Below are 23988 nucleotides of genomic sequence, written 5' to 3'. Positions count from 1 at the left end.
ATTAGAAAGTTTTTGTGCCTAACTGGTCCCTGCTGAACTGTGATGGTACAGGATCAAATACATAATAATCGTGCACAAATTGCTGAAAATTTGTTTATTTATTTTGCTATAAACTACACAAGGGAAGTCTTTATCTTGTGCATCTTTGTATAAGACTCCCATAGCATGGCTCAGAGTTTGGCACTTAAAAATAGTTCTGTGATAAATTATTTCTGAAATAAAAAATGAATAATATTGTGATGAATCCTAGCAAGGAAAGTGACTCCAGCAGATGAAAATTCATATGATGGCCTACTTGGGATGAAACACTATAGCTGCTATTGGGTTTTATTAAGATGTTTCTCACTCTGCATGACTCTGTGTCTGCAATAACCAATATATTTTACAAAGCAATTCCAAATATTTTTGTTTCCTGTGAATATATTTTTGGTTTATGTTGAGAGAAATGGCTTATTGTTTGATGAAATTAATTTAATCAAACAATAGAACCTTCAGTCTATGAGGATGGCCTTTTGAGTCTGTCTCATTCCAACCTGTAGCAGCTTTTTTCTAAAACAGTCTTTCTTCACAAATCATAAGTTAATGTTTCTAAACCCAAATTCAAGGACACATTTCTTTTAGAATCTTTGCAAACGCCTTGCCTTTGCTTACAGACTTCAGGAGCCAAGGTGTAACACCCATGATTCTCTTGCTAGTTTTCTCCATCCTTTCTTCTGTGCCCATTAGCAATCAAATTTTTTTCACTAGCCCTAGCCTGTTTGGCTCAGTGGAGAGAGCGTCAGCGTTCAGACTGAAATGTTCTGGGTTTGATTCCGATGAAGGGCACGTACCTCGGCTGCAGGCTGAATCTTGGCCTTGGTCAGGGCTCGTGCTGAAGGCAATCAGTTGATGTGTTTCTCTCACATCCATGTTCCTCTCTCTCTGTGTCTCCCCCTCCACTCTCTCTAAAAATCAATAGAAAAATATACTTGGGTACTTTTAACCAAAAAAAATATATATATTTTTTTACTAAGTAGTTACGATAATTTTTAGCGGCCCCTACCTTCTCACAGAGCTGGTGGCCACCAAACCTGCTATATTACACACATTTTCTTTTAATTGCCAAACCCATGTGTATTTAGGAGTAAATTTGATCCATATGTTTTTGATTCATCTACAATGAAGTCGCCAAACTGGGGAGAGCAGCCTGAAAGTTACAAAGTCTTGGTAGAGTCTCTTTTTCCTTTAGAAGCAGGTTGTGGAGGGCAAGTACCAGGATACTGCTGTGCTCAGGCTGCTGGTAAAAGCCAGTCCCCAGGCTACCTTTTCAAGAAGTTAGTCTCTTTTCATAGGTCTCCCTTTCAATGGTTCTCGTGAATAATGAGCCTGAGCAAGCTTCCCGTTGATTGGCCAATGTTTGCCAAGGTCTCTCTGTTCTAATTCCCAGGCTGTTGCCATGGCACTTGATATAACTAAAGCCTGACATATGCCCTGTGTGCCACCCACATACCGACTGGATAGTCCTATGGTCAGAGGAGCACTGGCAGATGAAAGCCCATGGCCTAACCCAATGAGGAGTCTTCCCACAGATCTGCCCTCAGGGTAAGTAGAACCATTGCATGGTTTAGTCTATTTCCCTAATAAATAGGTCATGTGGAGCCATCCTTGGAGTGAAGCAAATTGAAGAATTTGGCTGGAACTATGTGTCTTGACACTTCCTGAACTGCCAACATTCAGCAGTGCCTCAGGGAAAACGGGAGGAAGAGAGTTTTACTGGCTAGTTACAAAAGGACCTGGGTATCATATACACAACTTCAAGTCAATCTGTGAACCCTACCAACATAATAATACCACCCTTTCTTCTTTACACATGGTCTAAGATGATGAGTCTTTCCTGGCCTCTTAAAACGTTCCATAATGTTCATTCATTCAGCAAGCAGTTAATTGCCTTTGTCAGACCCTAGGCAAGGTACCAGGATAGAAAGAGAAATGAGACACAGTCCATGACCTGGAGCAATGTATAACCCAGTAGAGCCAGGGAGACACATAAGTGAATAGACTTCGGGTACAGGGTTATCAATTGTGGAGATCAAGAGAGTTAAGTTCAAGTCCCAACTCTGCCACTTACTAATTGTGGAGTCTTGGTTAAGTCAGGTAACCTCTCAGCCTCAGTGGCTTTATCTAGTACAGAGCGAGGATTAAATGAACCAGGTCTATAGAACCTGTTCTACACACATAGTAGCTCTTATTATTATGCCCTGTTCCAGGGACTGTATGGAAGTGTATGTGAGGTCCCACGGGAACACAGAGGAGGGTAATAAGAGAATCAGGGACCTAATTTGGTGGAAAGAGTGACCTCTGACTGAACTGCATTGCTAGGTGAAAGTTGCTAAGAAGAATATCTACCCAATATGTTGGAGTTCTTTTCCTCCTGGAATTAACCTTAAATACTCCGACATAATGAGATGGAAATTGTACACGCACCCAGCACTGGGACCACCTGGCTTTACAAGTAGCTCTCAGGACTCACAGGACCTGGAATGTCTATGTGCCCTAAAATATCTGCATTTCTCATTTCCTCGCCCCCTCCTCCAATTCTTTTTTTTTAATTGCATAGAATTCTTATTCCTGTTATTTTAATTGATTTTAGAGAGGGAGGAGAGAGAGATAGAAACATCAATGATGAGAGAGAATCATTGGCTGCCTCCTGCACAACCCCTATTGGGGATCAAGCCCACAACCCAGGCATGTGTCCTTGACTGGAATCAAACCTGGGACCCCTTCAGTCACCAGGCTGACACTCTATCCACTGGGCCAAACTGGCTAGGGCTCCTCCTTTTATTCTTTCTCTTCCAGATTATGAACTTGAACAGCCTTTGGCCTGGTCTGCACACTGTCACCAGGGACCTGTCTAAAATATGAACTTGATAATCGCCCTTCCTATATGAAATCCTCTTGGGATTTCCTAGCCTTCAGGATAAAATCCACATACTTTCGTGTGGCCCCACTCAGCCCTGCTCTTCTTGGCATGATTTCTGCCTTCTTTGCTGGACTTACCTCTTAGCTTTCCAATACGTGTTTCCCTCTTGTTAAAACCATCACCAGACTGGGCACTTCCATGTCCTGCTCTCTCTCTCTCTCTCTTCTCTCTCTTCTCTTCTCTTCTCTTCTCTTCTCTTCTCTTCTCTTCTCTTCTCTTCTCTTCTTTTCTCTTCTCTTCTCTTCTCTTCTCTTCTCTTCTCTTCTCTTCTCTTCTCTTCTCTTCTCTTCTCTTCTCTTCTCTCTCTCTCTCTCTCTCTCTCTCTCTCTCTCTCTCTCCTCTCTCTCTCGTTTTATGCATGGATTCCTTTGCTTGAAACATTTTGCCTTCCATTCTCCCTCCTGAGTTTGAAAAACTTTTTAAGCCTCAGCTTGGGTGTGACCTTCTGGCTCCCTTTCCTGACCCACCCACCCTGGGTTAGCTGCTGAGCCCTCACTACACCTGCCCAGATTCTGCCGTGACTCCTGTCTCCCTGTCAGCCTCTCTGTACTGTGGGTTCCTTGGACTCATAAATCATTTGTCTCCCCACCTGGCTCAGTCCTGACTCATGCATTGTTTGTGAGCGAATCACAGAACCTTAGAGTATTCGCTATCCTCCTACTTGTAGGTGCACAAATGCCCTCTACAGAGGTTTAACTGGGTGCCCAGTGAAAGGGCTACTTCACCTGCCAGCCTCTTCTGTGTGTAGGGGATAGTGGAAGACCATCTGGAGTGGAGACAAAAATGAGTAATGTTCCTGGGAGAAGGGCCACTGGTTATTCTTGATGACCCAAGCACAGCATGGGAAGGTCCTAGTGTCCTCACAAAGGGTCAAACTAGAGCTTGTCTGTTTCTGAGTGGTGCTTGGAGAGAGAGCAGAGGAGAGGGGAGGAGGCACGTGTTAGAGCAGCTCCACAGGACCCTGGAGCTGGCTTATACTCTACAAAGCAGTTCTAACTGGGAAATAAGCAAGTTTTAACTTCACAGCCCAATTCTGGAGCCCATGTCAGCTGTTTTGGAGCCTGAGTCTGGCCCCCCGCTAGGTAAGTGATTAGGCATTAGGCAAGAGAAAGCTTCACCAACAAGACTGTGTGGTAGCAAGGGATGTCAAAGGTGGCTGCCCAGGCCCCAGTGATCCCAGCCCACCCTACCCCTAATTCAGACTGATGAAGTCCCCTGGGGGCCTTTGATAATTGTTTACAGGGCCCCTACGTAAGAAGATTCTGGACCATCTGCCAGGTATGTGCTTGAATGACGATTGGAAACATGAACATTTATGGAGAGTTCATGTTGATTGCACAGCAATGAGGAACCCAGTAACCCACCAGGAGCCCCTAGCAGTTCGATGCTCCGATGGGTAGTCTTTTCCCCTTAAGTAGATGTTCACTGACTGCCAGCACTGTCACTGGAAAAGGGCTCCAGGTGAGGTTCAGCTAAGCAGGATGCAGTTCTTAGTGTCAGAGGAAGGGCAGTACCTATTTTTTTTTTTTTGCTTTGCTTTAATTTTGCAGTGATGAGATAATTAGAGTCCAGAAATGGGGGCTTTCACAGATGTGGAATTAACCAGGCTCTGAACCAGAGCTGCTACAGCATCCAAACCAACCCCACCCAACATCCTAGGCCCCCATCATCTTCATTTCCCATTCCATCCGCCTCCTCTGAAACGTGGCTGTGGGCTTTCTGAGCCCTCATGCACCTGTGCCAAGGCAGGGACACATTAAGATCACCTGTGAGTCTGTTGCAGGTACAGAGAATTTCAAACAGAAGGAATTTAATATAAAATATTGGTTACACATGTGATGAAGGAGGCTACAGGGGCTAGTGAAATAACACAGAGAGGACAATATGACAGGAGCCACGGCTTCCTTGGGCTGTAGGGACCAGGAGGGGGGCAGCATGACTAGAGCCTGGAGCCTGGAGCCAGGCTCACCTGACAGAGACAGGAGCCTCAGAGATGTGCCTCCTGGGGATTACCTTGCTTTCTCCCATTCACTCACCTTCCACTCTGCCCTCGGTGACCTCACACTAAACGCAGCCAGGAGTCAGCTGACATGAGAGCCAGGGAAACCCATTCTGCTGTTCAGAGACCAGGGCAGGGCAGGAGCACGTCTGACCTCACCTCCTCCTGCTTCACCTCCGCTCTTTTCCTCATGGTCACAAAACATCTTCCTTTAGCCATTTTTCCTTCCTTCTCTCTAATCTTAGCGAAAGAGATGTCTTTGGTTTGCCTGGGAGCTGGAACTGGCATGAGATGTAACTGAAATATCTACAAAACCCAGAACACATAGGGTAGACCCTTGCAGCCCTCCGCATCTCCAGTGAGGGAACTTGAACGGTCTTTGAAAGCAGGTGGCGAGGGTGCTTCAAGCTGTGGGCGGTGGAGAAACTGCTTACAGAAACTCTTGGAAAAATGCCTCCTGCTATGAAAAAGCTGCCAATACCTTTCTTGATTTTTATAAGCCCCAATAACAGACTCACATGGTAACTAAATACGGTCAAGCTATTTCTATTAGACAAGGCCCTGACATAAATGTGCACTTATTAAAATTAAATCAAGGATGATCTTTCTCGCTGAGTGCTTCCTCCCTTTTATAGACAAAGAAATTGAGACCAATGCTACCAAAGCCTGAAATTGTTGTCTGCTTTAGAATGAGGAGCTGTAAAAGGCACGGGAACCATCTCCCCCGTGAACTGATCCCTGCCAGCCGTCCACTGAATTGCTTTTCTGACCTGGGAGAGTTTGGCTGGAAGGAAAGTGCACACACGTCTTCACAAACAGGCAGCACAGGACTCCAGCACCACAGCGGAGTTGGCCATCGTCCTCAGTGCCCCTGGAGATATGTCGAGACCAAGATGGTATGATCTGCTGCCCGAGGGTCTCAGCAGTGTCAGATTGGGCCGCTGATGCACCCCCAGAGCCCAGCCCTGTGCCTGGCACATGACAGAAACCATTATTTACTTAATAAACAAAAATAACTCAAAATCAGAAGACCTTAGTCATTAGGTACTGTCTGTGCCACTTTCAGCTTTCCGTGGAAGCTCTGAGTCTCAGTCCCACCATCTGTAAAATGGGGATAATAATGCCGCCCCATTTGCCTCACAGTATTATTGTTAAGATCAGATACATTCATATTCATGAGTTTGTCCTAGTAAGCAAAGACATTGTTTTCATAATGGTCTAAATTAAAAAACAACAACCTTCCTATGCCAATGCTTGCACACAACGCACATTTATTAAGATGCAGCCCACTGAGATGTGTCAGGCCCTCCTCCGAGTACAATCTTCTTTATTGGTGTGTAACAACGCCCACGGGCTAGGTGAGCGACATCATCAAAACCAAATGCCAGCTTTTTACAGGCTGGGCCCAAACAGCGCAGCCAAAGCAGCATTCCAAACGGCAAGAAATCTGACATTCCATTCACAGTCCTGCTTTTCATTGTCATTGACATACACACTTCCATTTTAATGCTCATTTCAGATCCTCATAAATAAATTTTTTAAAAAAGCTTGCATTTAGCAGAAAGCGGGGCTATTGGTGAAGGACAATGCAATAGCAAGGTAAAGCTGCTTTTCATCCACACTGGAATAAATTATAAGCATTTCGTCATTCACGGGGGCTCTAATAACAGGTGCACATAAGCAATACCAAGGCCTGATGGCTGGTGTGGGTGTCCCCCCAGCATCTTCACTTTACTCTGGGTCCTTATCCTCATCTGAGAAATGGGGGACCGATTTCTTTGCAACAACGTTGTCCAGTCTCTGTCCTTGTAGATATGGGTTGACACTCTGGAAAAAAAAAAAAAATATATATATATATATATATATATATATATATATATATATATATATATATGGCTTGGTATTATACCTGAACATCGATACAGACACCTCACAAAATAGGTGGATGAGATCATATCTGGTCTATTGGGTTAACTATAAGGTAACAAATAATTACTCCAGTGAACTAACCCACATCTCAGTGGGAGGAGAAACGTCTGACAGATGTGTCTCATTGTGTCTTTCATGCAGCTATAAAGTCCTTATTGGATGCATTATGCCCCCCTCTTTTGCTTGGCACAAAGATTTGGAATTAACCAGAGAATAGGCTCTCACTATTAACTTAGATACACAAGCCCATTATGAAAGAGAATTATTATTCTATGGCCTTAATAGGGGGAAGAGAGAATCTGAAATGCATTAAATCATCAAATTATTTTACAAGACGAAGGTTCTAAAGATCACCAAGCAGGGCCAAGGTGAAATTCGATTTGCAGACCAGTCACAGATCATCCTATAATGGTGGCTCTTCCACGCCAGCATTCTCCTAAAGAGGATTCAGCAGGGGCTCGGTAATCATTTCCACCTTCCCTCAGGCAAATGGAAAAGCTGAAGGAAAAAGGGAGGAAGTCATGTGGAAGGCTCCATTATTTTTGACTCAAGACTCCATGGTCTGAAATCTCTTTTATCTGTTGGTATTCTGAATGAGTCAAGGTTTTTCCATTCCCTCTCTAATACATTTTTTTTTGAGGTTTGGATTTGAATTAGTAATTGCAGCTTTAAAAGATAGCCTTTAGCAAGTAGAAAAAAAAATTTCAAAGGTTTTGAAATATTGGTTATTGAAGTCACCTTCCAATAACTGAACAAAAATACAGGAAAGAAGCTGTAGTTGCAGATGATCAGCAACCCCGCTGCATATGAAGTCCCCAGGGATGAATGGGCAGAGTGCACAGGTCTGCTGTGACTTTTGAAGGGTGAGCAAACGTTCTCCAAAGAGAAGGATTGGGAATGAGCTTAGTATTTGTAAATGTCCTTTCCACATTCCAATGGGTAATGAAGCATGCCAGTCCCACTCACCCTGAAGAAATGCATCACAAACCAGCTGAGAATTTAAAAATATGCAATGTCCTCAGAGATCTGAAAAGTGTCGTGTTACAAGAGATGCCAGGAAGACATCTTTAAAATATTTAAAATAACTAACATCTTTTCTATAACAAGAAGGTTGTCAGCTGGAATGGCCCTAGCCTATCCCAAAGAATTATATCAAGATCTTTGGAAGGTAGAGCAAATGTGAACTGAAAAAGCATATTCATATCATAAATCTCTTGAGTGATTTTTAGTAATATTTATTCTGAAAATTCTGCTACATTAAAAAAGGAAAGTAGGTTTTTGTGTTTAATCAACAGTGGAATACAAATAAAACAAATAATAAACCTCAAATATTAACAAGATACATCTTCAGAGTTAAAAAATTTGCTAAGTCATTTAAAGGTGAATTAACCTTTTACTCATGAAGCAAGTAGGAATTCAATTGAAAATGAGCAAGTATGGAAAGTTTCATAAAACCACCTGGGGCTCTGTTGTAACTTTGGGGAGAATCCTCTTGGTGAGGGAGTTTTATGGGAGATAGTCCTTCAGACCAGGCCCAGAACATGGCAAAGATTGGAGGGAAGGGGAAGTAAATTAACGAAGAAGTAAAAGGAGCAATCAGTTGAATTTGTTGATGAATGTTTAACTATTAGCATTGAATCCTAACTTAAGAGTAATAATAATGGTACTTGGTTTTAATTGTCCTCTGGAGAATTTAAGACACTTATAGGTCTATCTTCGGCTTTGGGTGAGAGACCAGCCAGGTTACAGAGGGAACATTATTCAGTTACACAACTGAAGAACCACTGGGATTGAATCCCGACTCTCCATGTCCTCTGGAAACCCACAGCAAATACTGGGCTTCATTGGAGAAAGCCTTCATTTTTCCCAAAGGGAAGCCCATAATTTCTATTGATTCATGCATTTGAGGTGGTAGAGTCTCCAGTCAAGATGGGAACACCATCCGAGGCATGATGACTGGGGAGGATAGTTCTATTTCCCCAACAGTCCGGAGAGGCTCACGGTTTGCGGCATGAGCTTGGGTCTTTGTAGATGCCCGAGAATAGAAAGAACTTGATACCTCTGGGTCAGAGCAACCCATATTTTCACAAATTCTAAGCCTTTCCTATGAGGAGGAAGTTGAGGCCAAAATAAAACCTTTATAATACGTGTCCTAGCCAGAATTCTGATTTTTATAATCCTGGTTTCATCACTGAACCTAAATCGTGACCCACAGTCATTACTCAAGTCAGGGCAGAAGGAGTGGTGAGCCAAGAAGTAGAGACAATTAAAGCTAAAGGCTAAGTTATTCATTTTGGGCCCATGATTGGTCTTATTTGGAAATGTCCTTGTTGCGCCATGGAGAGATATTCAAGCTATTTTGCTGGTAAATTATGTGTATTCTGAGCTCCTGGAATAGAATTTCTTGATGTTCTCTCAAGCCCACTAACACCCTTCAGACCCTTCCTGCCACCATCTGCCACTGGACACTGTAATCACCTGAGAAAAACCCCTAGTAACTCTGTTAACTCTCCCAAAGATCTGTTTCCAGACATCAAAACTGCATCTAGCATAGAAAACTGGCCATGGGGTTTCTGTGTTTCGTCAGGTGGCATAGTGGTTTGGGAATCTCTGTTGCAGGGTCCTGAGAATTAATGCTGAATTAAAAAACAAACAAACAAACAAACAAACAAAAAACCCACCTCCCCACCCCTAAGCACTCTGACTGGACTCGGCAAACCTCTCAGCAGAGCTGCCATGGCCACTGTCCAGAGTCCCAAATTTCACCAGGATCCCAGCACTTATTATTCTAAATAACCAATCAGTGGCCTTGGGTACATGGTTTGCTTTGTATATTTTAACAAAGATGGCTACTCTCTGGTAGCACTTAGCTATGTAATACTAGGATTTTAACTTTTTCTCCTGATGATCAGAGAATGGTGGCAGGTGCCCGGGCATTTCTGTGTAGGAAGGTTCCAGTGGATTAGCTGAATGGACAATGACCACTGATTAAATCATGGTGCCATCAAATGAGTGAGAAACCCAGCGCTAATTCAACAGCTTTACACGAGGCAACACCACAGCGGCTCAGTATGACACATCCGGACCAAAGTCCTACCCTGGGCAGCCCTGGGATGGTTGGTAGATTCAGAGGTCAGCAAACCAATATAATCGATCTAGTTGATGTTTACATCAATCTGGGTAGGCCAAGAAAAAAGGCATGTGGGAAGAGTGAGGTTTGTTCTTCTCATCTTTTGTCCCCACATTCCTTCAGCATTGTTGCCTGGAGCATGCCTTCCATCACTTCCTTGTCCCTGTCTAGTGGTTTATGTAATTGATGCAGATATGTGAACAGTCTCCCAGTGGCCTACAGACCCTCTGCGGAAAGACACATACTCACGTGCACCCGGGCAAGAGATGCAACACACGTTTCCTGTGTACAATGGAGCTGATGGAATCACCACAAAACTTGGCTTTGCACAAAACCAGGTACAAAAGCTTGAGAAAGCCATCCCAGAAACTAAGGCGGACTTTGTGGGCGTGGCCTGGTCACACAGACCACTGTTCTGCCCTCCCAGGACTGCTCCATCCCAACAACTGAAGGTTACAGCTTGTCAATGCCCCACTCAGAAAGCTCCGGGCATCCCAGCCACCACCAGCCCGCTGTGCATTACCCTCCGCTTTCGTCTCTGTCCTGCCTTCATCTTCTCATACAGGAGCTTCTTGTTCTAGAGCGGGAAGAAGAGACAACAAATACCTGGATCAGATTAGGTGAGCCTCTATCTTAAAGCAACACTTGGTGTGTCCCCTGGATATCTGCATACCATATTTTGGAAACAAAACTAGATGAAAAAAAATGAAACTAGATGAAAGGAAGGTCGCATCAGAAAGCTAGACCACGATGGGGACGCTGGTGGTTGTGCAGCTCTCGGTAAAGGTCTCTGCAACGCCCCGAGGCACCTCCCTGTCATCAACATCCCATAAACGGGAAATACGGCACTCTCACACCCAAGCGCGTTGGAAACCCATCTCCTCACTGTGAACAGCCTTTGTTCAAAACAAACAATGTTGTGTCACTTTACTTTTGGGCCTAACTCCCTTTTTATGAGCTGTACACATAAACTGTTCTCTAGAGCGGTGCCCGCCCATGAATAACAATCCTCTAGGTAAATAAATGGAACTCTGACTTCTGCAGCCTTCCCTCCCGTGGCTTTAGTCTGTGCACCCAGTCAAGACGATCGGAAAACCATTTGGCCTATAACAATTTTAATAGAGTGAGCCTTTTAAAAACTGCCAAAAAAAAAAACTTCTTGGCAGAAGGAAAGTTATGTTGCGGGGGGCGCGGGGGAGGGGAACGGGATCTGTTACCACAGTTTGTATAAGTGTTTCCACATATTGCTGTATTTCAAACACACAGGGGCTGGAATGAGCTCTAGAATATCGGACACGTGCTCAACAGATTTCCCTTCTGTCGGGATCACAAAAGACAGACACGTAACCTGGAGGCACAAGGGGAGGAGGGAAGCTGGGGGGCTTTACTTGTGGGTTTTGTTTTTTGTTTTTAATCAGAAGGGAACTAAGGTATAAAAAAGGTGATTCATCGTACTCTAAATAAAATACCCTAACATTGATTTTTTTTTTTTTAAGGAGATGACAGAGTTTTGGTAAGGAACAAGTTTATACAGCACTTGTATCCTCGGAACTGTCTGGATAGAAAGAATTTTTTTATGGTGGATTTGGAAATGAAAATGACACATGCCAAGAATGAGCTTCGTAATTTTCATGTTCATTAAAATCTACCTCACCCGCAATTTACAATGTGTATTTCTTGCCCAACCTCAACTATGCAGGGAGGCCGCACCAGGGAGGGAGGGACCTCTGGCTGCCAAAGGCCATCCTGGCCATGGCCTCCGTCTCATGCTCCCTTGGGGACTGATCAGTTTAATATCAGATGCAGTCTTGCCGTTTGCGACAACATGGATGGACCTAGAGGGGATTGTGCTAAAGGAAATAAATCAGGCAAAGACTAATACCATATGATTTCACACATATGTGGAATATGAAAAAAAAAAAACAACAACGAATCATAAGCAAACTCATAGAGGCAAACAGCTGATTGGTGGTGACCAGAGGAAAAGGAGGGTGGAGGGAGGGCAAATGGGTAAAGGGGGTCAGGGAGTCAAATGTATGGTGATGGATGGAAATTAGACTCTTGGTGGTGAGCACACTACAGTGTATACAATATTGAATTATAATGTTATATACCTGAAACTTATATCATGTTATAAACCAATGTTATCTCAACTTAAAATATACATATACACATACACATACACATACACTTACACATACACATACACATACACATATACATATATGGAGAAAGGGGGAACATGGTCATTTACTGGAGGAATGAGTAATATCGCTGTGAGGCTGTTGACCGGTGTTGCCTTTCTGGGATGTAACAATTCCTGATGCACAGAGAATATCCTGTGCAGAGAAAAAGGAACCCTCGTGCGCTGCTAGTGGGAATGCAGACTGGTGCAGCCACTGTGGAGAACAGTATAGACGTTCCTCAAAAAACTAAAAATGGAACTCCCATTTGACCCAGCGATCCCACTTCCAGGAATATATCCCAAGAAACTAGAAACACCAATCAGAAAGGATATATGCACCCCTATGTTCATAGCAGCACAATTTACCACAGCTAAGATTTGGAAACAGGCTAAGTGCCCATCAGCAGATGAGTGGATTAAAATACAGTGGTACATCTACACAACGGAATACTATGCTGCTGTAAAAAGGAAGGCACTCCTACCATTTGCAACAGCATGGATGGAGCTGGAGAGCATTATGCTAAACGAAATAAGCCAGTCAATGAAGGAAAAATACCACATGATCTCACTCATTTGTGGATTATAATGAACAACATAAACTGACGAACAAAAATAGATCCAGAGACAGAGAAGCATTGATTGGGTGCTCAAACCTCAGAGGGAAGGTAGGGGAGGGTGGGGGTGAGGGGAAGAGATTGACCAAAGGACTTGTATGCAGCATATAAGCCTAACCAATGGACACAGACACCAGGGGGTGAGGGCCTGAGCAAGGGGGGTGGTGGTGGTGGGGGGGGGGTGATAAGGACACATATGTAATACCTTAATCAATAAAGAAAGGAAAAATAAAAAAAGAATATCCTGGGAGTTTGTGCCGAGCTGGGGAAGGGGCTGGGGGAAAGGAGTGAGGATAGGAGCGTCTTCATGAGCACCTCTGTGTTGAGCTGCCTGAGCATGGGAGGTTCTGTGCAGGGACCTGAGAGCTGGTACCATCATAAAAGGCAGCCAATCACTGCGGAGGAGCTCCACGGGGCCGCCAGCAGGGTGGCAGCAGCATCGTTTATTACTCTACTTTAGAAGGTATTGGGCCAAATTATGCCCATAAGAGCCTTCATTCAAAAGGAAGTGCAAAAGGCTAGCTAGTCTTCCTCTCAAAGACGGTCCTGTGTTTCCCTGAGGACTAGGGTTAGGGTTAGCAGGATGGTGCTGGCCCACCTCTGCATGGAAGTGCTGGGGCGCGGCGACCAGCCCTGCTTTGTATGGATCCAAGGGCAGGGACTGGCAGGTATCGTGTGGGTAGCAGACGTCTAAGAAGAAACCATCCCCCTTTCCTGACACCCATTCCATATTGGCGGGTGGGGAGGGGTAAGTGGTGAGCCTGCTTCCCATGTGAGTAGCAAGTTCGAGTTCATAAAGAGGGCTTTCCATTGTGCTATCAAGATTTTGGGCAACTGCCCAGATGTTGGTTTCAAATTCCATTCCTAAATGGAACCAGGGAGGCTTCTTGATGGAATGTCTGTTTCCAGGGGTAGGGCAGGGAAAGCACAAGGATGAATGAATTTGGAATATCTAATTGGGCCAGAAAGTTAGGAAATGCTCAAAAACAATGATGGGACATGTCAGAAGAAAGAAAAACCAGCACACAGTGACTCCCACTGGCTACATCTAGGACAGTCTGTACACCAAAGTAAATAACGAGCATCAAATATTTAATATTGATATTAAACACACACAATTTTAAGTAAGTAAACAAAGCAAGGAAAACTCTTGCTTAGACTAGAATGCCAACCAATAAAAGCATAAAAATAATAGACTAAGAAAATTGCCATTAAAATGACCATAGTTTTTACTGATTCTGGTGAGCATCATCAATGGGTACTAAAATTGTTGGTTAAAAGTTTAACCAACCATTAATGGAGACAGCATATTTACACAGTCCCAAAGTATCCTTCCGCAGGTCAATTATTAATTTCAAAAGGGAAACTGGTGATTTTACAAGGTAGAAAGCTGGCAGACACTACTTTAACCAGGTGAGACTAACGGGCATCACGTGCTTCTTGGCATAAAACACTAAAATAGAAAGGCATAACTCCAGTCTGATCACATGGGAAATGCGATGAACACCAGCTGAAGAACATTCAATTCTTCAGACATTGCTGAGGTTATGAAAGGCAAAGAGGGTCCTGGCCTCTCATTTCTCCCTCGGCTCAGGCTCTGGCCATGATCAGCTGCTTCCGTGCAAGGAAGAGCCCCTAGTTGTCCATGCTGCCAATGAAAAGATGTGATAAGCACTTGGACAGGAAAAACATTTGCTGTCAAGACAACATTTTCCTGAGTAACACTTTGTGATTAATGTGTGAAAAGGGGGAGTGACTGGCATCTATAGCAGCCTGCCTTTGGTCATAGCCACTCAATGTTGTGGGTACACTCACTGTCTGGAAGGCGACCAGTCCTAGATAGGACTTGATAGGATCATGTACAGGACACATTCTGAGCGGTGAGCCATGGAAAAGGTAAAGGACTTATCCAATTTTTAAAGAACTCCTGGAGTCAGTTTGGTTCAAATCCCAGCTCTGCCAATCATCAGCTCTGTGGTATTAGGCAGCCTATTCAAATTCCCTAAGCCTGTATTTTCTCATCTGTAAAATGAGAGTAATAGGAATGGGCAGCTTGAATGAGATAATTCAGTAAACTATTTAATATAGTGTCTGGTATATAATATGTGCTCAATAAATATTACTATCTATTTGTGTATTACAAAAGACAATTACCATTCATCTTTGTATTCCAATCACCTAACACAGGCCTGGAAGGCATATGATGTGCATTTCATAAATGTGTCTTGATGCATTAACAAAGATAAAAATGCAGGAAACAAGACAGACACTTATATTTATATGTGAATCACCGCTAAAGACCCAGTTCGGCTCCAGCTAATGTCAAAAACAGAGAAACATTATTAGCAAATAAGGAATCGGGTCTTGCATGCAGTTTCATGTAAAAGATAATTATTTTGTTAACTTGAAGGATTGTTGAGCTTAAGACAAGCTTGAGGCCATCATTCTATATATACACTACGAAGGCTTGTAGACCCCAGTTTAGAAAAGCAAGACATACTCAATTCACATTTCCATGTGAAGATCAAACAAACCATATTTTACTGCTAGGTGGTAATGAGAAATTAAATGAGGAAAACTTAAGTTTAAACAAACACATAATTATAGCTGATAAAAGGTTTATAAACATTGCTCCTTGGTCATTGATCTGTAATAGTACTTCCCTTTTCATTTAGTACTAACTTGTCTGCTTGAGCTGCGAGGCACACAGACTAGGAATGACTGAGAAAACAAGCTGGTATTTAGAGAAGGATGCAAAGAGGATGAAGGGTGGTGGTTGGCCTCTTACTGGAGCACTGAGAGTGAGTGGAACTTGGTGAGAGAACTCTAAAGGTGTTTAAGAAGAGGCAAGGAAAGTTGGCAAGAGAGAAGTTTCCATTTCTCCCGCTTCCCCAGTTGGGATCTCTGCCCTAAGTCAGACTCCTCTCAGCCTCCCCCTTGCTTCCTTTTTCTCTTTTCCAGCCTGCCAGTTATGCAGGCTACCTTCTCACCTTACACCTCCATGCCGCCCCTTTTAGCAACTTTGACTTCCTCAATGGGTATTGTACAATTGGCCATGAGTCCTCAGTCCTGGATCTTCCTCTACCCTTATCTTCCATCTTTCCTGGTAACTGTACCCGGTGCTCATGGCAGAACTAGAGCATTTTACTGAATGAGGTAATTCAGTAAAATATTAAACATAGTGTCTGAACAATGCTAAGTCGTGTTCATTTTATTTTCATGAAGTTCTTCTCAACCAGAAGACTATAAGCTCTATGAAGACCAATACCATGTCTTGATGACTATTGCATATCGAGCACCTAGCACGGTGCCTGGAATGAAGCAAGCGTAATATCTCCCAATTAATCTTTGTTGAACCTGCCCTGGCTTCTGTTTGGCAATACTTTTGCCCATCTCTTGTGATTCCTCTGTGATTCTCTGTGATCTTCTACTCTCTCCCTCCCTCTCTCGGCTCCCTTCTTCCCTTCCCACCTCCCTCTTTTCTTTCCTCCTTTCTTTTTAAGATTCCCTCAGAGGGAAAGTTCATACCATCCACTTCATATAAGCCTGACCTATCTCATCTTTCCTCCTCATGCTACACTAGTATTTATGCCACATACCGATGTTAGGTTGCCAGCCTCCCTGGAAATGTCTTAGAGCCTCATCATGTTGGTGACTTTCACTTGAATTCACAGCTTTCAGAGCTGGAATGACTTCCTTTTTTCCTAGCTTTCATACTTTCTGCCACCAGAATAAGTTCCTTTATAGAAGCTTTTCATGATTCCAGTCTCCTATTTAAGAACCTATAGATATTTGCCAATTTAATTCAACATATTCAAACTCTTCTAGAAGGCTGCAGCATGGCTCCCCATGGCAAGTCTCCCTAACAGAACTGCTTATGAAAAAGAAGAGAAATAAAATGATGCATATTGCAAGAAGCAAGATCAACTTAGGAGGTATTATTGATTTGTTGTTTTAAGACAGGAAATGTGTGCATTTGAAGGTTGCATGTTGAATCAGCTCAGTGCAACGTTAAAGCAAGATGATGAAAACGGTTAACAAGCCGGGACATCTTTCTCTAAAACGGTGTAAAAGGAAGGGAGAGCGTTTAGTCCTGAGACTACAAAATTCCTAGTAAAGTCGAAGCAAGGTCAGCTGCCAGTAATGAGCTGAGAAGGGATTGATAGCTTTAGAAGGGCTTAGGAAGTTAGGAATAGCTGCTCATTCACTCATTCCACAGATGTATTGACTACCTACTGACATGTGAACTAACACTCCCTAGTATTTTTCCACTTTTCTCACATGGCTTCAGCATCCAACTGCATGGGCCCAACCACAGGGACACAGAAATATCCCCATTCAACTGGGATCTCCTTTGGCCCATTGTCCCAGCCTGCCTTCACCATCTTGAATCCCAAATGTCACTTCATGCAAGCCCTTCCAACTTTGTGTCATCCTTTGAGAATCTGATAATTACACCTTCTATATTTTTTAAATTAGAAACATTTATTAAAATGTGGACATGCAGGATGCCATGTGAAATCTCTCTCCCTGCTGAGGTGGACCCTTTAACAAGCTCCCTTTTGGGGACATTCTCTTGCCTGGGCTATGTCTCCCCTCTGCTCCCAATAGGACTTCATGAACGATCTCATCAAATACTTTGCTGAAGTCCAAGTGCACCACGCTCACTTCATTTCCCTCATCGAGTTGGCAAGTAAGTGACTAATGCTGGCAAGTAGAATACAATTAGTTTGACAAAACTTGTTTTTAGCAAACCTGTGCCAAATGGTCATGCTTTCTCTTTCCAAGTGCTTATAAACAATTTCCTTAACTGGCAATTATAGATCCTTGCCTGGTATTGACAGCAAGCTCACGGCTGCACATTTTTTTTTTCTTTCCTTAACTCAGAATTACATACATCTGTTTCTAAGCTTCTGGCATCGTTTTTCCTTCGTTCTGTAGAGGTCGTTACCCTCCTCTAGAGATAAAATTTGCAAATTTTCTCAGTATCCTTTTTAAAAAAGAATCATATATTTCCTATAAGAGCTGCATGAAACACTGGTGACACTTTAGGATGTATTAGGAGGCAGACTGTGGGGTGGACCGCAGTGGAAGCCTCTGCTGCCTAATAAGATGGGTTCAGGTCATCAACTCTTCAGATTGGCTGGAATATTGTAGCCTAGAGTGTGGTTTGGACTAGAACTACTTAAAGTCCCTCTCAACCAGAGATTTCTAAAAAATCAGCCACGAAACCATTTTTCTTCTCTCTCCCCACCTATATTGCTCATTTCTCCCATCGGTATCTTCAGAGCAGCAGAGTATAAACCCACTAGTAACTAAGATTGGACTTACCCACTTTCCCAAGCCTGGGTAGTCATGTTCGGGATCATACAGGTGCTGGTGCAACTGGAATTCTCGACTGAACTCCGCTGTGTCGGGGGTGTGTTCTAAACATCCATCATCTGCTGCAAACAGCAAAGGGTTTGAGGAACGGCCAAGGCATTTATCATTATTCCAAAAGATAATTTATTCAAAACAAGCAGACACCCAAAGGTCAGACTGTATTCACATCAGTCACTCTAAGTCACTTTTCCTCTGGGATTTGTTCATCCCAAATGCTCGTACCTGTGGCTGAGACTGTTTGGCTGCCCACCAAACCCACTTTCCCTTTTCCCTCTGCACACAGCCAACTTCCCAGCCGTGCTTTGCGATAGGGTGGTGCTGTAGGCCTGAGTTTGGGCCAATGGGACGTGGGCAGAAATGATATATTCCATTTCCAGGCCTAGCCCATCCGAACGAACCTCCTATATAGCCCCATTCCCTGTCCCATGCCCACCTTTGTTCTGCTTTATACATGTTGCCAATCAGGGCAACTATGTGGAATTTAATGAACAAACTGAACTAACAAGCAAAATAGAGGCAGACTCAGAGAGCAGACAGACAGCTTGGGTGGGGGGCGGGTGTCAGGGGTGGTAGAGGGATTGAGCAAAAAAGAGAAAAAGAGAGAAAGAACTCATGGACACAGACCACAGTGTGGTGATTGTGGTGGGGAGAGGGGTGGGTGAGGTGGAAGGGGTATAGGTAGAATAAATGGTGATGGAAAAACAAAGATGAAAGATGGCAGTCTTGTTGCTGAACCTCCCACCCCACCCTCTCCACCACACCCTCACCACCTCTGGCAGGACTTCATAGGAGTGGGAAATAAACTCCTATTGTGTGAAGACACTATCTGCTTTATCTGTTATAACAGCAAGTATTTCCTTAACTAATACACTTCCCTTCCACATGACTCACTCTGTTTTCCCTTGGGTGAGCTCTTTAGCAACACTTTCAGCTCTTGGAGAACATACATGATACAAGAACAACAATCACTAGATAGTACCTGCGGTTGTGTGTTATGGAGGTAATGGGGTAAACTTTGAAGTCAGATAGAGCAGAGTTTGAGGTTCAAATCCTGGCTCATAAGTGACAGATAGGTTTAGTTCCTTGGAAAAGTTAACTTAGTCTCTCTACGTCTATTTACTCATCTGTCAGGTGGGAATAATCACATACGTACCTTACAGGCTGCTGTGAGAAGTAGAGATGATCGTACGCAGAACATTTGGCACATACTAGGTTTGCTTTGTTTTAATTCCTTCCCCACCACTTCGCTTTAAATGACAGTTTATACTATGACTGCTCTTTGAAATAAAGCATGTCTTCCATTCCAACCCAAGAAATGTTATCCCTCTTCGCTGCTGCTATTACCTATACCCTGTCATTACTAGAAACCATGCTTTGTAAGTCTTTTTTTTCTTTCTTTCTTTCTTTCTGTCTCTAATGTGCTATAGACAATGGTTTAAACAGGGGGCAGAGGATGGATTGTGAATTTTGTGTAGGGCTAGGGCAGCGGTTCTCAACCTGTGGGTCGCGATCCCTTTGGCAGTCGAACGACCCTTCCACCACAGGGGTCGCCTAAGACCATCCTGCATATCAGATATTTACATTACCATTCATAACAGTAGCAACATTACAGTTATGAAGTAGCAACGAAAATAATTTTATGGCTGGGTCACAACATGAGGAACTGTATTTAAAGGGCCAGAAGGTTGAGAACCACTGGGCTAGGGGAAGAAAGAGTCCCTTTGCACAGGGAGAATGAACCAGCAAAGGCAATGGTAGTCTTAGTCCCCTGAGACTGCTCTGACACCTTCCGGCAGCTTTAGGCTCCAGTCTCTCAGCTCTTAGCAGCATCAGCTCTGGTGGAAGTCAAGCACCTGAACAAATCCCTAATGTGGCTCCCCACTTTTCATGGAACTATTTATCTAATTTCTTCATCTAGAGCAGTGGTCGGCAAACTCATTAGTCAACAGAGCCAAATATCAACAGTACAACGATTGAAATTTCTTTTGAGAGCCAAATTTTTTAAACTTAAACTATATAGGTAGGTACATTGTTATTAACTTAATTAGGGTACTCCTACGGCTTAGGAAGAGCCACACTCAAGGGGCCAAAGAGCCGCCTGTGGCTCGCAAGCTTCAGTTTGCCGACCTCGGATCTAGAGCAATTGACACATAGGGAAAGGAGAGCAAATGAAGAGAATTCTGACCATCTGCATAAGGCAGCTTTGCAACCTGTTCGTAATTGTTTCGCCAGTACCCCCGAGGGCCAGACTGAGAGTAAAAATGAAGGCCTGTCCTGGGAATCAAATGTATCTTGGGCCTGATAATGTGCCCTGGGATTCACATCCTATCCCTGAGGATGGACTCTCTGGGTCCTGCTGCTCTGTCCATGGTGAGGGGGGCTTGCTTCAGAGAAGAGCATGGCACGGGAGGGGAAGACGTGTTATTCTTGGGTTGCTCAATGGTGTGGTGTCACGATTCTCAGTGAGGCATATCTCAAGCAACTTCTTACAAATAATGGCCACATCTACAAGTGATTTCCTTTCTAGAATACAAATTAGGGTAGAACAAAGTCCGAGAAACAGAAAGATAACAAAGGAAATGGCAGGTAAATTGTGACAAGGAAGGGTCTGGGAGTTGGGTTTTTATCCAACTCTATCAGCCCACTTAATAGCTATTCTCAGAGCTCCTAACTGCTTCATTACATAGATCTGTATTTTTCTTTTGTCAGGATAACCTACATTGCCTGTTTTTTAAAGGCATTGACTATGTCTTCATTTTTACAGTGAAAAGCCTGAGGCCCTGGGAAGAAACGAGAGCACTGTAGTGAACACAACTCAGATCTCTTGGCTGTAAGTCTGCTTCTCTTTCCATCCTCTTACAACAGTAGTTCTCAAACTTAATATGCACCAGAATCACATGGAAGGCAAGTTCAAACACAGATCCCTGCGTCCTACCCCTGAGTTTCTGATCCAATAGATGTGGGGTAAGGCTTAAAGTTTTCATTCCTTGCAGACCGGTGCAGCCACTATGGAAAGCAGTATGGAGTTTCCTCAAAAAATTAAATATGGAACTGCCATTTGACCCAGTGATCCCACTTCTAGGAATATATCCTAAGAAACCCAAAGCACCAATCAGAAAGAATGTATCCACCTCTATGTTCATAGCAGCACAATTTTCAATAGCTAAGAACTGGAAACAGCCCAAGTGTCTATCAGTAGATGAGTGGATAGAAAAGCTGTAGATTATTTATACCATGGAATACTATGCAGCAGTCAAAAAGAAGGATCTCTTACCCTTTGAGACAGCATGGAGAGACCTGGAGAGTACCATGCTAAGTGAAATAAATCAGTCAGAGAAAATCAAGTATCACATGATCTCACTCCTATGTGGAATCTAAGTAACAAAATAAACAGATGAACAGAGTGGATCTACAGACATGGAAGCATGGAACAGAGTGCGGAATCTCAGAGTGAAGGGGGGGGAGGGTGGGTGGGTGGGTGGGAGGTAATCACCCAAAGACCTTGTTTGCATATATGTATCACCCGTGGGCATAGACAATAGGGTGGTGAAGGCCTGGGGCGGGGGGCAGGGGAGGGTTGAAGGGGGTCAATGGGAGGGGGGAGAAAGGGGACATATGTAATAGTTTCAACAATAAAGAATTATTTTTTAAAAAGTTTGCATTCCTAATAAGTTTCCAGGTAATGCTGATGCTGCAGATCCTGGAACCACACCTGAAGAACCACTGCACTGTCCACTTAAGCAAATCCCTGTGGGGACTGTTGGTCTTTAAACTCTAAACTGCTCTCTCTTCCTACCCTCCAAAGCCACATGCTCTGTGCAGTGAGTCGGGTTTTCCTGCAGCCTTGAGCCAGCGTCCCCACTTCTGGGCCACATCCAACTACTTTGGTTGCTCCATCCCAGGATGGAGGCTCCGTGCCCATGAAAAACAGAGACCTCACCCTAAGTGAAAAGAGGAGTATCTTTCAGAGACGGCATCTTCCAGACAAAACTTGCATTGTGTTTAAGAAAAGCTGAGGGGTCAATGCTGACACAATTTTCAAACTGAGGCAATTTGTCATGGTGGTTGGGTGCAGGGTACTGAATCAGGTAGACATAGGTTTGAGTCTTGACTCAGCTACTTGCTACATAGATAGTGTTGGGCATGTTACTCTCTAAGCTTCAGTTTCTGTACCTATAAAGTAAGGATAATAAGTACCAACTACTCTTATTAGGCTTGGAGAAAAAGACTACTTTGGAGCTAAAAGTTAGCACAAGCCCGAGAGAGATGCATTACTTACTAGTGGCCAAGCTAATTACAATCAAGATGCCATTAATGATCCTTACCCTGTGCTAGGTGCTATGCCAAGTGCTTCATATGAATGATTTCATTTAATTCCCACAACAACCCCCATTTTGCAAATGAGGAAACTAAAGTGCAACATGGTTAATTAACTTGCTCAAGGTCACATATTTTGACCTTGGGTTTGAATTCAGGTAATCCGAGTCTAGAGCCACTTGTTTTAACCACCAAGGTAAGCTGCTCAAAGCCCAGCATGAGTGTAGCTCATTCACCAGTCGTTCTCTTTGGCATTAGGAAATAGGAACGTGGCAAGAACATACAAGTAGTAAGGAAATGTTCAATTTTCTTCCTTAGCCAACGTCTTATCTTACGAACCCCCTCCCTCTCATTCCACCTCCTGGCCCCTTAGGAAACATCTCAGGATGGATGTTAACTAGTTGAGATGTAGTTGGAATGTCGATTGTCAAGAGAAGTAAGGAAAACAAATGGCATGGGTAATCCACGGACTAAGTAGCCAGTTCCAAAGACACTAAAGATGGGCAGCCGCTATATCATAGAAGGGAGGGGAGCATTCTCCATGCAGAAAAGAACCTCAGTTCCCATTTCAAAGAGAGAGAGACAGACAGAATGTAAAGCCTTAGCAAGGAAGTCCTATGTGGGTGTATCTGAATATCAGAACTCACCAAGAAATGTATTCTCAAATAAAATTTCCTTTGTAATCCACTTACAAATACATGAGGGCTCATTGGACTAGAAATATTCTCACAATATTTGTAGCTGATCTTAGAATGTTTTATTTCCTCCCAAAGCCACTGCCATACATGGGAACCAAAGGACATGTCCCTTACCTGTTTTTCCAACAGGACAAGGATTTGGAGGGTCAGGGTAGCCCTGATCCTCACTGAAGTCCTTGGGAATGTTGTCACCAGTCAACTCTGCCACAATGTTTGGGATGTTGCCAAAAGGACCCAAGTGCTGCAGACCTTCATGAGCTCCACCTGCCGGGGGGAATCGGAAGTAGTTCATTTCAGTGCAATTACATTCATTTTAACGAATATTTAACCAGCCATGCCACACATGCAATGCTCTGCGCTCTGTGCAGGGGAGAGAAAAAAGAACCAAGCAATTCCTGCCTCTAGTAAAATTTTTAAAATTTAGTTGTAGAAACAGACACATACTATACATATATCTTTTCTACACAAAGTGCATTGTATACGTTCTAGAATAGAAATGTCCACACAGCATCATGGAAGCATAGAAAAAGGGGAGTTTCTTTTCACTAATGGATGGGGAGGGCTTCTTGGACCAGTCGGAACTTGAGCAGCACTGACTCAGGTGGGTAGGGCTTTGGAAGCTGGGCATGGAGCCTGTGGCCTGGGTGAGGGAAGGTGGGGGAAGAGAAAGGTGACAACAGGCTGAATGACAACCCTAACCAAGAAGGGTAGATAAAGAAAAAAGTCACTGCCATTCTAGATCAACCACTTCACATTCACTATATTTACTTTAATC

The 23988-nt window shown here is 43.5% G+C and overlaps 1 protein-coding gene across 2 annotated transcripts in view; it reads right to left on the bottom strand.

The window, feature by feature from the left end:
* Window positions 1–3157: 3157 nt before the first annotated feature.
* The window catches only part of LOC308516797 (neuroendocrine protein 7B2), a 64533-nt gene continuing 43702 nt past the window's right edge, over window positions 3158–23988 (bottom strand). The window contains exons 3-6 of one of the 2 annotated variants that reach the window (XM_081087919.1): window positions 23328–23477; window positions 18148–18260; window positions 10541–10594; window positions 3158–6785 (exon numbers count right to left, since the gene is read on the bottom strand). In XM_081087919.1, coding sequence (XP_080944045.1) covers window positions 6690–6785; window positions 10541–10594; window positions 18148–18260; window positions 23328–23477 — 413 coding nt within the window. In that variant the 3' untranslated portion in view covers window positions 3158–6689. The remainder of the gene's footprint in view (window positions 6786–10540; window positions 10595–18147; window positions 18261–23327; window positions 23478–23988) is intronic. The other variant, XM_081087920.1, reaches the window with a different exon arrangement.

Source organism: Myotis nattereri (assembly GCF_964212035.1).
Source record: "Myotis nattereri genome assembly, chromosome: 1".
NCBI classification, from domain to species: Eukaryota; Metazoa; Chordata; class Mammalia; order Chiroptera; family Vespertilionidae; genus Myotis; species Myotis nattereri.
The sequence above is the reverse complement of the archived record's forward strand: the minus strand, read 5'-3'. Positions and strand labels throughout refer to the sequence as shown.